The 15702-nt window shown below is 46.5% G+C and overlaps 1 protein-coding gene across 6 annotated transcripts in view; it reads left to right on the top strand.

Annotated features, from left to right (window-relative positions):
* The window catches only part of LOC110492064 (pleckstrin homology domain-containing family G member 5), a 73329-nt gene that overhangs the window by 29039 nt on the left and 28588 nt on the right, over nucleotides 1–15702 (top strand). The window contains exon 1 of one of the 6 annotated variants that reach the window (XM_036946958.1): nucleotides 3895–4155. The exons of 4 other annotated variants lie outside the window; for them this stretch is intronic. Coding sequence is in view for 1 of the 2 variants with exons in the window: in XM_036946957.1 (XP_036802852.1) it covers nucleotides 14787–14843 (57 nt within the window). In the remaining variant the exon portion in view is untranslated. Of the gene's footprint in view, nucleotides 1–3894; nucleotides 4156–14689; nucleotides 14844–15702 lie in introns of those variants that run through there. One more of the 6 variants, XM_036946957.1, reaches the window with a different exon arrangement.

Genomic DNA, 15702 nt, shown 5'->3' with positions numbered 1-15702 from the left:
TGAGTCTGGCTCTAGCTGCCTCTTGGCACGGACAGATCAGAGGACTATTTAAAGCAGCTGTGCACATCCTTTTAATTTTCATACGGCTCTTTCTCCTTTTCCCCTCTCCTTCCCCTGTCCTGGTCTAATGAGGAACAGTCTGTTTTGGAAAGGTCTTTAGGCATGAGGGCGGCCAACACTGGAGCACGATTTATAGATGTACTGTCAATAATTCGAGGTAAAATGATCTAGCTGTCTCTCTGTCTGTGTGCGCGCTCGTGGGAGAGAGAGCATTTGTGTGTGTTTGCGTGTGTGTTTGTGTGTTTGCGTGCGTGCGTGTGTGTGCAAGTGTATATACTTTTTTAATTTGCATTGAAAGTAGACCCATATTCTACGTGCTCAGAGCACTGTGTCCTGGTTGTCTTTGGCTGTTGATTTGTGAAGACACATACTTCTACCATCCAGTAAGTGATTTAATATTGCTTGAAGCAGGAAAATATGTGCATAACTCATGCTTGATTGTCATCCAAATATTCCTCACAACTTGTATTGCCTTTTATATAACAAGCGGCAAAATAAATATAGCTTAAGTAGACCCGTTATGAGTCGTAAGGAGAAATAAGAGAGCACAGAGTCTCCGATTTTTGTTTTTTAGCAGGAAAAGGAAGGAAGGAAGGATTACCTAATTTTCTGTGTAAGGAAAGTTTTCCCTGTATGAGAAGTCAAAGGCTTTTGTCACTAATGGCACCCTATTCCCTATGTAGTGCTGCGTTTGACTAGGGCCCATAGGAGTCTGTTCCAAAGTGGCGCACTACACTTAGGGAATAGGGTGCCATTTGGGACGGAGCATAGAACCACTCCGGCTGGCATGGGTGGGATTTCTGCTGTGGTGGTACTGTGATGTTAGACTACTAAGCAGGATTTGGGCATTGGGATTGCTCAGGGAAAAGTAGGCTAATGGGTTTTCAATGTGAAGTACATAGTGGAAGTTAAGAGCAGTGTCTTTTGATATGCCTGTTAAAGACTGGAACTCCTTCTTCACACAGAAACCAATCATGCTGATGATAGTGTTTTATATTCATTTCAAGCATTTTCTTTTTTTCTCTGGACATGATTTATGGAAACCTTTTTAAAAGAGCAACAGAATTGAAGTATTTCTACGGCATAGGCTACATCTCACTTCTGCGATTGCGTGGTTGAATTGGCCGAGGACATGAAAGCATTTGCGATCTGGAAAGTGATTTCACCCCATAAAGCACAGGCCTACTGTGTAATCTCAATGACACACAGAGCACATTTTAAATACGTTAAACGATCAAATTTTCCACTCCAGTGGATGTTCTACTTCAGGTAGTATGACTATGTAATATTCCACTTACGGTAATCGTATGTGACGTCTACAGGCACACACACACACACACACACAGAGGGTGATTGGGTAAAGACACAGTCTCTGCTGGTGGCTATAGCCAAGCAGGAAGCCGTGGGTGACGTACAGACCTATACCTAGAGTCACAGTTGGCCTCATGCAAGCTTCAACAAGCTTTTCACTCCACAGAACTCCCAACGCACCGCCATCATCGTCTATTAGCCAATCGACCTCTTTCTTCCCATACTCTATTTTTCTACCATTCTCTTGACGCTCAAGCAAGGGGTTGTTTCCGAAGTTCTGACGTACACAAATCGCTTAGGCGGTCTTCCCGATGGTAAATCGTTCTCAATGACAGTGGCAGATTTAATCACCGTTGTGTTTTTTACTTGGGTTTCCTTGAAATAAGTTTAGTAGTGACCCCATCAGTCTTGGGTCATTCATTTTCAATCGTGATTGACGAGACGATCAATGATGCAAATGAAGGCAGTCATCAGATGAAATAGTGCTCTCTGTGGAGATACTTATCTTGCTGGGTAGTGGGCTTGCATCAAAAAAACACAACCAATTTCACAGCAAAACAATGTCACACATGTCATTGAAATGCGGAAAAGAAAGGGGATACCTCTGTATGTATGGAAATTAGGCCTAAGGATTTGACACGCGGCCAACAATCACAAATGTGGGTGTTGTGTGTGTGTGACGTGAGGAAGGTATTCAAAGCCAGGAGGAGGTACCCATGAGATGGTGACGCCAACCCCAAGCCACGTGAGCCTCTTAACTGGAATCAGGCAGTGGAGTAACAGGAAGAGGGCATCTGACTGGGCAACACCAACGACCAACCGACACTCCAATGGAAATGGCCTTGGGACGACCAATGTAACTGGCTGGTTCTTCAAAGTCTTTCATAACGAGGCTCGCCGTGGCGTAGATGGTGGGTTGAAACGACATCACAACATTCAAATCCCTCCTCACACGTGAAGCTCTGCTCTTCTTCATGGCAAACCAAACTAAAGCCTTCATGTGTAATTACTGGTTAGGGCTAATTTCCGAGGGAGGGAGTCAGCAGGATGGTTGAAACTAATTAACGGTTTAAGAATGATGGTCTTGTCTGAGCCTTCAATTAGGAAGAAGGACCCGTGTTCTCGAGAAAATCTCCCCAAAATCCAAAACATGTTATTATCGCGGATACGGCGAGTAATAGTAGGCAACTTTTTTGTTGTTGTTGTAAATCAGTCGAATGAACTCCCAAACCAAACTCCAGCCCCTGGAACTTCCAACATAATCTACGGTGAAATAATTAGGCTACATGTATCCTTTTTAAAATGTTCCTTCTTGCTCGCTCTTTACGCTCTACACACTTATCTTCCTCTCTGTTTTATCTCTTTTGTCTCCTGAACACACCTTGTGAAAGAATATCTGGTCTTATCGGTCCGGGAGGGATTAATGCCAAGGTCCGGCATCAAGGGAGGGTCACCTCTTTACACAGAATACATTCCCCTTCTCCTCCCCAACAATGACACTGCCACCACAGACTAATCCTTCAGGGTAACTGCGTGGCTGCCGCCCCATCTTTTAAACACAGACTGCTGTAATTGAGGTTGGCAACGGCGGGTGGTGGGTTGGGCAGGGGGACCCGTATGTTGACTTGTTTTGTAGAGGAGAGATTAGTTTGGGCTTCCCATCCCCTGAACAGAACTGACCTCTCCCCTCCCAAGGCTGTGCCTCCAGGAAGTCTCTCCAGCCTCCCTGCAGCCATGGGACCCCTGAATCAGAGTTGTCTAATTGTAGACTCCTCTAGGCTTAGGTTGAATGACAAAAGAACAGAGAGCAGTGTACTGGCCCATGTTTGTGGACAGGTTAACACAGTAGACTGTGCGAAGACATGGGGTCATGAGGGAGGCAGTCATTTTGATATGTCAGCCACCAGAAGTTTCAACAATGTTGAGGTTAACTTCCGTGCCCATAGGATTAGAATATTCCAATATCATGTCATCAAGATTGAAATCATATACGCAAGTGACTTATTTTAATCTGATATTGCTTACTTCTTTCAAGTGCAGATCTCTAACACTGCTTCTTACACTGTTCCCTCCCATTGACAACTTATTTTACTATATAGGAAAGAACTACTAAAACGCCTCTTTTAAAAAAAATGTTTTTTTAAAAGCACAAATACACCATCCTGCGTGCTACTCTCTGACCTTGTGCCACTGAGGGGTCAGTGGTCAAACACAGGGACTAATGGGAGGGAGAGGTGAATAAGGAGCAAGATACACATGAGTAGGGAGAACCATAGAAATTGTGGGAAAATCCAGTTTTAGTCATTCAATTGCTGTGAAGACAGAGGAGGGGGAGGGGGGGGGACACATGAGATGTTTAGAATAAGGACTGGTTTCTATACAAGTCAGTGAGTCAGTCCAGGATGTGTGTATGCTGGTAGGTCTTTGAGTGGAGGGAGAGGTTGATGGTGTAGTTGGGGGCGGGGTATCGCAAACACCGAGGCAGCTCACATGTTCATGCTCAATCTAGTCTCGTCTGTCAGGTTATCCTGTGGCGTTCTACTACCTTGGAGCTCTTCCTGCTCATAGAGCTCTAGGGACTTTAAAACACTTTCTCTCACGCTCCCTTACTGACGGATGAACGAGATTAGAGAGAAGCTTCCATCGAGGGTGGGATTTTAACTTCTGGTCTGCCTGCTACCGACAGTTGTGACCTTGGAAGTATTTTGTCACTTACCCATCGAAACTGAGAGCTTATTTTCGAAGGAACCCTTTTTCCCAGCACATTTTGTTTGCAAACTGGAGGTGAGTGATCGAGAACATCCTTACCCCTCTCACAACCTCTCCCGCTGTGTGCATTAGTACGGAGGTTCGGTGAAAGGAACCCAGTGTGTGTGTGTGTGTGTGTGTGTTATTGTCTGCCTAGGGTTGTGTGGTTTTAGGGTTGATCTTACATTTTGGTTCACAGCTAGGTGTAATCTATAGGGACAGGTGGGAGAATGGTATGGCAAAGGGATATCATACCTGAACTGAGTAGATCCACAGCCAGAGTGAAGTTGAGTGATATGTTGTTCCTCAGTGAGAATGCTAGTGCAATGCACCCTCTCTTTATGTCTTGACTTTTAAACCTTTTTGTTCCTCGGGGTGCATAGGCCACCTACAAACTTCCTGGAGCCTTTTCGGTCAGCCCCCATGTTCTCCCTATCTCTACACTGTTCCTGCCTGCTAGTGATGATGGCGTACACACACAAACAGACATCAATTGCAACGTTTGGGGGCCTTTTAAGTCTCTTTTTTTGTCAGACGTCAGCATATTCTACATCTGCTTCTTATATCAGCAACCCAAGATCCTCAACAGCACACGCCAGCCCAGCCAGTGGCCCCCCCCCTCCATTTTCTTCATACCAAATTTAAAGTGGCTTACCAACTATTCATTTCCAAGTCGAAATTGGAACTGCCTGTGTCCAAATCAGCAATTTGTCTCTCTAGGAGTCCTCTTTTTTTTGGGGGGGGGGGGGGGGGGGGGTCGTGCACATCACCTTCCTGCCTATCGGTCTCTTTTCCTTCCCTGAAGCTATGGATAGGAAGGCTGGTTGCATCACAGTCCAGCAGTTGCAGCCTGAGAAAACACTCGCTCCGTCTCAGTGCACTTGACTGCGTTAGAGCGGAGACAGACCAGCTGCCGGTGAGTGGGTCTTCAGTTTTCTCATGTGGCCACCCCAATAACTCTTGATGTTTGTGTGTAAGGAAAAAGTTGTCTCTCGTTTTGCCTTCGTTGACAGTTCAGTGTCCGACGAGGCCAACAGCAAATCTGCAGTTTTATGATTGTTTGACATTTTTTTTTTAAATGCCTCTGCGTGTATGTGGTATATCATATGGGTATATGACAAAAGGGTTGGCTTCACCTTTTAGGGACAAAAGGCTTGATTTCAGGGTGGTCCGAGTCTCTTCCTAGTTGAAGTACGAGCCTATTTCTCAAGGTGTGGGTGTGAAATCATGCTACATGTTGAGACACACTTTTGGTGGAATGTTTCCTTTGTAAAAAGAGAGGCTATTTCCTGTAAAGTTCTGTTAGATGGATGTCCTTCAGTTTATCTCTGTCCTAGAACAGACAATTCCCAAACTCTACTGTACATCCACTGACCAAACACAGCTAATCAAATGGACCGTTGACTATTGACGACGAGCTGTTTTTTTTGTTGTTGTTGGTTTTTTGCCACTGAGTAATCATGTGGTTTGTGTTGGAGACTGCTATATTCTGAACTGATGTCAGGTTCCCTCTCTCTAGTCCGGACCTGTTTCCCTAGCGTACTCTCTACGGTGTGTACATCTGGAAAAGTCAGTCCTCTCCTAAGACTTACAGTAGGAGATGTGTCATAGGTTTGTCATCATTACCACACTCCATGTGGTTTTCCCCCCCAGTCTGCCTGACAACTCCTTTTTAAAATACATTTCATCAGATGACAAGTCACACAGTTTAGTTTGACTAATGACTTTCCCACTGATGGGATCAGATTTCAGGCCTGTTTGGTTGGGAGTGTTCAACCCAGCCTGGGAAAAATGCATCCGGTTGTACATCACCATTATTTGACTGAATTTAAACTGAAAAGCTGCAGGCATTTTAGTACAACACTAGAGAAATGACCTAATCTACTTCACTAATACCTCTGGCATTGGCCCGAATGACATCATATCCTTTATCATATACAGTGCCTTGCGAAAGTATTCGGCCCCCTTGAACTTTGCGACCTTTTGCCACATTTTAGGCTTTAAACATAAAGATATAAAACTGTATTTTTTTGTGAAGAATCAACAACAAGGGGGACACAATCATGAAGTGGAACGACATTTATTGGATATTTCAAACTTTTTTAACAAATCAAAAACTAAAAAATTGGGCGTGCAAAATTATTCAGCCCCCTTAAGTTAATACTTTGTAGCACCACCTTTTGCTGCGATTACAGCTGTAAGTCGCTTGGGGTATGTCTCTATCAGTTTTGCACATCGAGAGACTGACATTTTTTCCCATTCCTCCTTGCAAAACAGCTCGAGCTCAGTGAGGTTGGATGGAGAGCATTTGTGAACAGCAGTTTTCAGTTCTTTCCACAGATTCTCGATTGGATTCAGGTCTGGACTTTGACTTGGCCATTCTAACACCTGGATATGTTTATTTTTGAACCATTCCATTGTAGATTTTGCTTTATGTTTTGGATCATTGTCTTGTTGGAAGACAAATCTCCGTCCCAGTCTCAGGTCTTTTGCAGACTCCATCAGGTTTTCTTCCAGAATGGTCCTGTATTTGGCTCCATCCATCTTCCCATCAATTTTAACCATCTTCCCTGTCCCTGCTGAAGAAAAGCAGGCCCAAACCATGATGCTGCCACCACCATGTTTGACAGTGGGGATGGTGTGTTCAGCTGTGTTGCATTTACGCCAAACATAACGTTTTGCATTGTTGCCAAAAAGTTCCATTTTGGTTTCATCTGACCAGAGCACCTTCTTCCACATGTTTGGTGTGTCTCCCAGGTGGCTTGTGGCAAACTTTAAACAACACTTTTTATGGATATCTTTAAGAAATGGCTTTCTTCTTGCCACTCTTCCATAAAGGCCAGATTTATGCAATATACGACTGATTGTTGTCCTATGGACAGTCTCCCACCTCAGCTGTAGATCTCTGCAGTTCATCCAGAGTGATCATGGGCCTCTTGGCTGCATCTCTGATCAGTCTTCTCCTTGTATGAGCTGAAAGTTTAGAGGGACGGCCAGGTCTTGGTAGATTTGCAGTGGTCTGATACTCCTTCCATTTCAATATTATCGCTTGCACAGTGCTCCTTGGGATGTTTAAAGCTTGGGAAATCTTTTTGTATCCAAATCCGGCTTTAAACTTCTTCACAACAGTATCTCGGACCTGCCTGGTGTGTTCCTTGTTCTTCATGATGCTCTCTGCGCTTTTAACGGACCTCTGAGACTATCACAGTGCAGGTGCATTTATACGGAGACTTGATTACACACAGGTGGATTGTATTTATCATCATTAGTCATTTAGGTCAACATTGGATCATTCAGAGATCCTCACTGAACTTCTGGAGAGAGTTTGCTGCACTGAAAGTAAAGGGGCTGAATAATTTTGCACGCCCAATTTTTCCGTTTTTGATTTGTTAAAAAAGTTTGAAATATCCAATAAATGTCGTTCCACTTCATGATTGTGTCCCACTTGTTGTTGATTCTTCACAAAAAAATACAGTTTTATATCTTTATGTTTGAAGCCTGAAATGTGGCAAAAGGTCGCAAAGTTCAAGGGGGCCGAATACTTTCGCAAGGCACTGTATACTGTACATGCATCAAGTACCACAAGCAAAGTCAAATCTGAAACCTTTTAAAGATATAACACCTCACGGCACAACGGGGCCTGTGAAGAGACGTGCGCGCACACACACATTGTAATATTGTAGATTTGTAGTGATGGAGAAGTGATGTAATGTTTTGTTTATGATGTAGGCTGTGACGTTTTGTAGAGATGTGGTTGTTTTAATACTGTTTGGACCCCAGGAACAGTAGCTGCTGCCTTGGCAATAAATACAAATACAAAAAAAAATATATCCTGTCAACCAGACACCATTCACTCAGCCTCAGGTGTGGGCTTGGACGTTTCACTCTGCCAATCATCTCCTCATTACAGATGGAAAACAAGTCTCCCTACAGTACAAGCCTTTATACATGAATCATCCCATGCGTCCCAGAAACACATGCACGCTCACTCTGCCCTAGCTTTGAATGCTCCGATACAACAAGTGCCTCTGTTTTGAAGAGTTCCATATGTGTTTGAAGAAAAGCAAACCCTTCCACAGTAAAGGGAGGGGGGGTTAATAGTAAGGAGACACGCCAGGCTAGCGTTGTGTAAGACCTCCTGCTTTAAAAGCTCCGGCCTGGTCCTGGCACTCTCTCAGAGCCCAGCTAGAGAACCGGACCGATGGCGGGAGAAGAAAGGGAGAGCGCGGCGGCACTGTTCTCCCCTGCCTCTTCTCACAGACTCACCCAAGTTTATTTATTGAAAAAGAAATGGTCAGATCTGGCCCAGTCCTGACCCGGGGCTCTGATCTATCCCTTTGATCTAATTTATCCCTCTACTCCCCCCCCCCCCCCCCCCCCCCCCCCCCCCCCACCTCTCTGTTTCCACCCAGCCTACCAGTAGCAGCCAGAACTAAAAGGGTACAGTCAGTGGTGTGGTGGTGCCTGGAGAAGTGGGTTTACTCTGATTTGGCCCAAAAATTTCCCGTTTTAATGACATGCACTCCAAATAATCTATAATGCTTAAACCACATCAGGAGACCACTTTTTTTGACAAATCTGACATTTTTTATTTTTAAGTGTACTTACCCTTTAATTTAAGTGCCAGGCACTTAGCACTGTTGTTTTGATTAGTGGTGTTTCTGTAGCACATGAGATGGCGTTTTCAAAACAAATGGCCAATGGATTGATGCAAGTGATCATGACATCATTCTGACAGGTAGGCATGGGCTACTTTGTAGCTAGTTAACATTTTGTTAAAGTATTTGGGAAATCCTTAGGCGGTTAGGCCTATAATTAGCATCACTATATATATTTTTTCTGTTCCTTAACTGTTTGAAACCTAGACTTTTTACTTCATATATGAGGTGTGTCCTACCTTGCTTCAAAGTAGCCTATAGCCAAAGTCCCACCATAGAAACGTGGAGGCAATTATTTTACAAAGGACTTTCTTTCATTGTCTTCCAGCCAAAAGCGTGATCCTTGTCATATTAGCAACCCATGATAGTTGTTTCATCCTTAGATCTCCCCTCTCTTAATTTCTAATTAATATTTCCACGAGACCGCTCACATATGCGTGGGATTTAGTGGGGTTTTCCACAAATTGCATTTTGGAACATTTGCGCTGTTCTAGGCCTACTGCCGTGTGCACGTTGCTGCACTGAAAATGTGAAGAAATAATCGTCTATCGTCATTTTTTTAAAGCTTAACATTCTGATCTGCCTTTTATTAATTGATACGGTGTATACCTCCACTACACTATGACACGTACCCTGGCGATTTAAGAAGTGAGTATACGCAACACCCACTGAAAAATAGGTGTGTGTGCGGCTTATACCTGCATTTATCCTCCGCTACATCACTGGGTACACTGAGGCTACAGCATGTGATGTTTAGGACACCAACCTCTACAGTGAACCGAGGGGGGGCCCCCCAGTCGCGTGCTCAACTCCCAAGAGGGGCATGAAAATGTGTTCTCAGAAAATGGTAACTTAAAGTAATGATGGCCTAGATGGCAGGCCTAAGAAGAAGTGATTTAACTGTCTTTTTGATGTAACGCAGACTCCCTGGGTATTTTAGTGTTTAGCATTTGCGTACCAATCCATCATTCTGAATTAAAACCATGATTGATACGATGTCCCAGTAGTACAGCTGTAGCATTACGGTGAGTGCTGGCCACCCAGGCTGAAGCTGTATATTTTCTTTTAAGTGGTGTGGAGAGAGTCTCTCCCACGCAGCTCATTGATAAGTTGTAAGGCATGCCGACGGAGTCAGAGTCTGAACACAGAGTCCCAGAACAGACCAGACCAGGATAGGAAGGACTGGGAAGGGTTAGAGAGCGGAGAAGCTTTTCAGGTCTGGGACATCTGCTGTGGCTTTACCGAGTTAAAGTTCATATAAGGAAATCAAATTGGGCTCCCGAGTGGCGCAGCGGTCTAAGGCACTGCATCTCAGTGCAAGAGGCGTCACTGGCGTCACGAATCCAGGCTGCATCACATCCGGACGTGATTGGGAGTCCCATAGGGCGGCGCACAATTGGCCCAGCGTCAGCCAGGTTTGGCCGGGGTAGGCCATCATTGTAAATAAGTTAAATACAAAATTCAAATCAATTCAAATCAATTCATTAGGCCCTAATCTATGGATTTCACAAACTGGGCAGCGCTGCAGCCATGGATTGGCCTTGGAGGGCATAGGTCCACCCAATGGGGAGCATTTTATTGTCCCCAGCACAAGGTGCACCTGTGTAATGATCATGCTGTTTAATCAGCTTCTTGATATGCCACACCTGTCAGGTGGATGGATTATCCTGGCTAAGGAGAAATGCTCACTAACGGGGATGTAAACACATTTGTGCACAACATTTGAGACATATTAGCTTTTTGTGCACATAGAAGATTTCTAGGATTTTTGTATTTTTATTTCCGCTCATAAAACATGGGACCATCACTTTACATGTTGTGTTTATATTTTTGTTCAATGTATTTGATTAGTTAGACGGGAGTGAGTGACACCAGTGTATGAGGGAGTCTGAAGTCTCTACAGCCTGTCTCGTTTGAGGGTGTGTGAGTGCACACAGTCTTATTATTTGTACAAGACTGTACACGACTGAGTCAAACCAATCATTTGTGTGTCACTTTTGCGTGTGTTGTGATAACGTGTCATCCAAGGTCGGTAGACACCAGTCGAGCCTCATTTACGGTCCAAGCCGGGGGAGGGTGTGTCTGTGTGTGTGTGTGTGTGTGTGTGTGTGTGTGTGTGATTCAGTACGTCTTACGTATTTAAATGACTGATGGTGAGAAGGCATATCTGCTTTAAGGTAACTAACGCTAAAGGGTGAACTCTGCTTCAAGTTGCCAAATCAAAGATGTCTAACACGTTAGTGCCTGGCCCTGAAGTGATGTTTTAGTGTGGGGGTGGAGTGATGTTATTGTGGAATAGTTCACTGAAACACTCTGCAGCACACTATCAACTGACTGCAGTGTTAACAAGGCACACAGTAAATTACTGAAAGGAAGGCTTTATTAGAGGACTGTAGCCATATCCAAATGTCATCATGACTGTTTGGGCTGTGCTCGACCCAGCTAAACACAATCATCTGTCTTGAGTGAACGTTCGTCATAACTGTTCAATGGTGTGTTGATTTAGGCGGTGTGTGTGTGTGAGAGAGACTGACTGTATGTGGATGACCCAATGGAAGATGGGAAGGGAATTTAATTAGCTTTGGGTGTGGGTACCAACACCGTGTGTGTGGAGCAGTAAACTAAACACAACAAGGGCCCTATTTTCTCTTTCACATTCACACGTCTCTCAATAATCAGTCTCCTTCCACCAATATCCCATCCTGACAACTATGTTCCAGTGAGTGCTATTCCACCTTTCACTTACACACTATGACATTGTACAGGCACTCGTTGCAACGTTCACTGAAACTATCATCAACCTTATTGCAGGAAATGTGTAAACACACACACACACACACACACACAGAGGTTGGGATTAGGTGTGCTCTGGCATGACAGGCTGTTCATATTAAAGCCAGTCAGTCTGGGGGGGGAGGCTGGGAGAGAGACTGTTGTGATTGATGCAGTGCTGTTGGCGGCCTTGCATTTTATCAGTATTTTCCTAATGACGAGGGGGATTAAATCTTATAACGCCGACCATTTTGTGTGTGTGTCGCTCGGGCCACAATCATTGTTCCTCCTCCAAAACCCGCCGTTAATCCCGTTGACTTGATAACATGCGTCTGGACACACACACACGCATGCTCCCGATCCCCAGCCAGCTGTCATTTGACCGTCATCCTCCTTCAAAGTCACAGTGCACTCTGTAATTGGCCCATTAGTACCAGTCACCACCACCACCAAGTGTGCTGTGCTCTCATCTTCACTCTCAGGTGACCTATTGTTGGGAAATACTATCACAACCCAGTATCAATCGCTAAGATGAAATGGGAACTTGAATCATTCAACGGTTCAGTGACAAAGCCTTTGAGTCTTGTCCTCTGAGTATGTTCAAATGTAGTCTGCCCCCCCCCCCCCTCTTTATAACAAAACTCTTTTTGGGACTGAATGTGTGGCTTTTTGTCCATGAGAGAAGAGTCATAGGAGAGTTTTCCTCATCCGAGAGGTGACACGTTTATATGTGTCGGGTCGCCCAGGCAGCAGATACGTTCAGCAGCTTCAGCCCCGACAGGAATGCAGCTGCCTGGACACCCGGCCCGTGCGTGAGTTGTTGGTTACCTTGCTGAGCCCCCCGCTGTCTAAATATGGCATCTGATTTGCTCCTGTTTCACCCGTCTGAACACACACACACACACACACACACACGTCTGTCTCCACATTTCATTAACACCATGTCACGTCTGTTATGTGGTTGTTGAGGGAGAGCTGTTGGGATACAGGGGGCTGTGTGTGTGAAATGACTTCTGAGGGGAAAGTTTTATTGTTATTTCCAGGAAAACAAATTGAAAGCAGTACACTTGAGTTTTCCTGACATGCTCATGTTGTTACATAGCACAATGTTTTGTATTTAACAGCGAGAGAGAACAGAACGAAACATTCCAACTATGGATTAATATAACTAGCAATATACCATCATAGCAATGTTTTGGAATGAATGGAGAAGGGCCTTTTCTTTTAAGTTGCATTTGAATCTCCCATCCAACAACCAGAGACATGCTTCATCTAAAAACTTCAAAGCACACTAAACTTAATTGTGCTTTTGGAGGGGAGTGTTTCATATGCCTATTACACTAAACAAGGGTCTCTCTGTCTCTCTCGCTCGGTCTCGCTCGGTCTCTCTGTCTCGGTCTTTCTCACTGTCTCTCGGTCTCTCTCACTGTCTCTCGGTCTCTCTCTCTCGGTGTCTCTCTGTCTCTGTGTCTCTCTGTCTCGGTGTCTCTCTGTCTCGGTGTCTCTCTGTCTCGGTGTCTCTCTGTCTCGGTGTCTCTCTCTGTCTCGGTGTCTCTCTCTGTCTCGGTGTCTCTCTCTGTCTCGGTGTCTCTCTCTGTCTCGGTGTCTCTCTCTGTCTCGGTGTCTCTCTCTGTCTCGGTGTCTCTCTCTGTCTCGGTGTCTCTCTCTGTCTCGGTGTCTCTCTCGGTCTCGGTCTCTCTCCGGTCTCGGTCTCGGTCTCTCTCCGGTCTCGGTCTCGGTCTCTCTCCGGTCTCGGTCTCTCTCCGGTCTCGGTCTCGGTCTCTCTCCGGTCTCGGTCTCTCTCCGGTCTCGGTCTCTCTCCGGTCTCGGTCTCGGTCTCTCTCCGGTCTCCGGTCTCGGTCTCGGTCTCTCTCTGTCTCGGTCTGTCTCCGGTCTCGGTCTCTCTCCGGTCTCGGTCTCTCTCCGGTCTCGGTCTCTCTCCGGTCTCGGTCTCTCTCCGGTCTCGGTCTCTCTCCGGTCTCGGTCTCTCTCCGGTCTCGGTCTCTCTCTCTGTCTCGGTGTCTCTCTCGGTCTCGGTGTCTCTCTCGGTCTCGGTGTCTCTCTCGGTCTCGGTCTCTCTGTCTCGGTCTGTCTGTCTCGGTCTCTCTCCGGACCGGTCTCGGTCTCTCTCCGGTCTCGGTCTCTCTCCGGTCTCGGTCTCGGTCTCGGTCTCTCTCCGGTCTCGGTCTCTCTCCGGTCTCGGTCTCGGTCTCTCTCCGGTCTCGGTCTCTCTCCGGTCTCGGTCTCTCTCCGGTCTCGGTCTCTCTCCGGTCTCGGTCTCTCTCCGGTCTCGGTCTCTCTCCGGTCTCGGTCTCGGTCTCTCTCCGGTCTCGGTCTCTCTCTGTCTCAGTCTGTCTGTCTCGGTCTGTCTGTCTTGGTCTCTCTCCGGTCTCTCTCCGGTCTCGGTCTCTCTCCGGTCTCGGTCTCTCTCCGGTCTCGGTCTCTCTCCGGTCTCGGTCTCTCTCCGGTCTCGGTCTCTCACTCTCTCTCTGTCTCGGTCTCTCTCCGGTCTCGGTCTCTCTCCGGTCTCTCCGGTCTCTCTCCGGTCTCTCTGTCTCGGTCTCTCTTCGGTCTCGGTCGGTCTCGGTCTCTCTCGGTCTCGGTCTCTCTCGGTCTCGGTCTCTCTCGGTCTGTCTCTGTCTCGGTCTCTCTCGGTCTCTCTCGGTCTCTCTCGGTCTCTCTCTCTCTCGGTCTCTCTGTCTCTCCCTAGAGAGCAAGTTGTTAACCCTAGACATGTGTCTGGGTTAGGGTGTAGACTAGAGGTCCCTGGGAATAGAAAGGAGGAGCGTCAGAGGACCCTGCCTGGTTGTCTTGGAAATGAGGGAGGGGCCCCTGGTCTAATCTCAACCCAGCCTGCCTGTCGACGGAGCGTCAGATGGCTCTGCCAGAGCAAGACCAGCCCAGTCCACTGAGCCCAGATTAGGGGGCTTTGGACTTCTTAAATCTGCTTGCGTATTATTATTATTTTTCTCCTTCTTCTTCACGTTTATCTCTATACTGGGACTCCTTCCTTGGCTTGGCCGGTCTTAACCTCACAGCTACTCCTCCCCCCGGCCCCCAACCAGTTCCTCAAAATACTTACTGGTACTTAACCTGGCTAGACATTGAGAAGTATGGATTAATTAGGCAGCTTGTGGCTGTTTCCTGGAGGAGAGAAAGGAAAGGACTCTGTTAGTTAGCGGACTGGAGAGGTGGTGGATTTTGTAGCTGAATGCCTGGGTGCTTATTGGCCTGGAGATGGAGCCTGACTGTATGGCTGGGGGACAGTGCTGCTCTCATCCACTCAGCTGGAAGGTAGGTGGAGGGTGAGAGCACAACAGGGGCACATTCCTGTACGCCTCAATTCATTAAACCAAAGTGTTCTTGACTGTTTTCCAGGGATTTAAAGTACAGCTTAATGGCCCTAGCAGAACATATGGTATTATCAATGTTTGTGGATAGCTGGAGTTGACATGCTGCATCTTTGTGTTGACAGGTACTTTATATCCATGCATGGAATACAAAGCCTACAGGTGTATTTATTGGCTTGTCAACGTAGTAAGAACATCCAACAGGGCTGTGTGATTGTTATTCGACCTGCGTTATTGGTAGCTTGTGGGAAAACACTTGTTGTTCTGCGTGTGTGTGTGTGTGTGTGTGTGCTTGTTTACGTGAAGCCCCCCCCTCCCCCCATACACGCATGCTGTGTGATACAAACCTCCAGTCCTGAGCAGAGCACATCGAGACAATGACAGGAACTACATTACCGGGACCTAAATTGTATCTCCCCAAACGTCCTCATTCCCTGTATAGTAGTCGGTCTGGGTTTTCGTGGTGCTCGGGGAGGAGAAGAGGCTGGAGAGGGGGAAACGCCTACCCATGTCTTCCACCCCCTGGGCCAGGGATGCCACCCCCTGGGGCTGCTGTCCTCTGGAGGGGCCGGTTGAGGGCGAGGTCTGTCTGGGTCTGGCCACAGGTGGAGAGGGCCTAATCCAGCTCCCTTCTGCTGTCTGTCTGCCTGACTGGATGGCTGGCTGGCTGGCTAACTCTAGTCAGAAGAACTATGCGCTGTGTGATATCAAACTGTGTCTGCTGCTTCCATGCTCCTGTGATGGTGTAAACAATGGCTTGGGTCCTGGAGCAGAAGTCCGTCTGTCCTGCTGATGTGTATGTG

The sequence above is a fragment of the Oncorhynchus mykiss genome, chromosome 16 (genome assembly GCF_013265735.2).
Source record: "Oncorhynchus mykiss isolate Arlee chromosome 16, USDA_OmykA_1.1, whole genome shotgun sequence".
Lineage (NCBI taxonomy): Eukaryota > Metazoa > Chordata > Actinopteri > Salmoniformes > Salmonidae > Oncorhynchus > Oncorhynchus mykiss.
The sequence above is the reverse complement of the archived record's forward strand: the minus strand, read 5'-3'. Positions and strand labels throughout refer to the sequence as shown.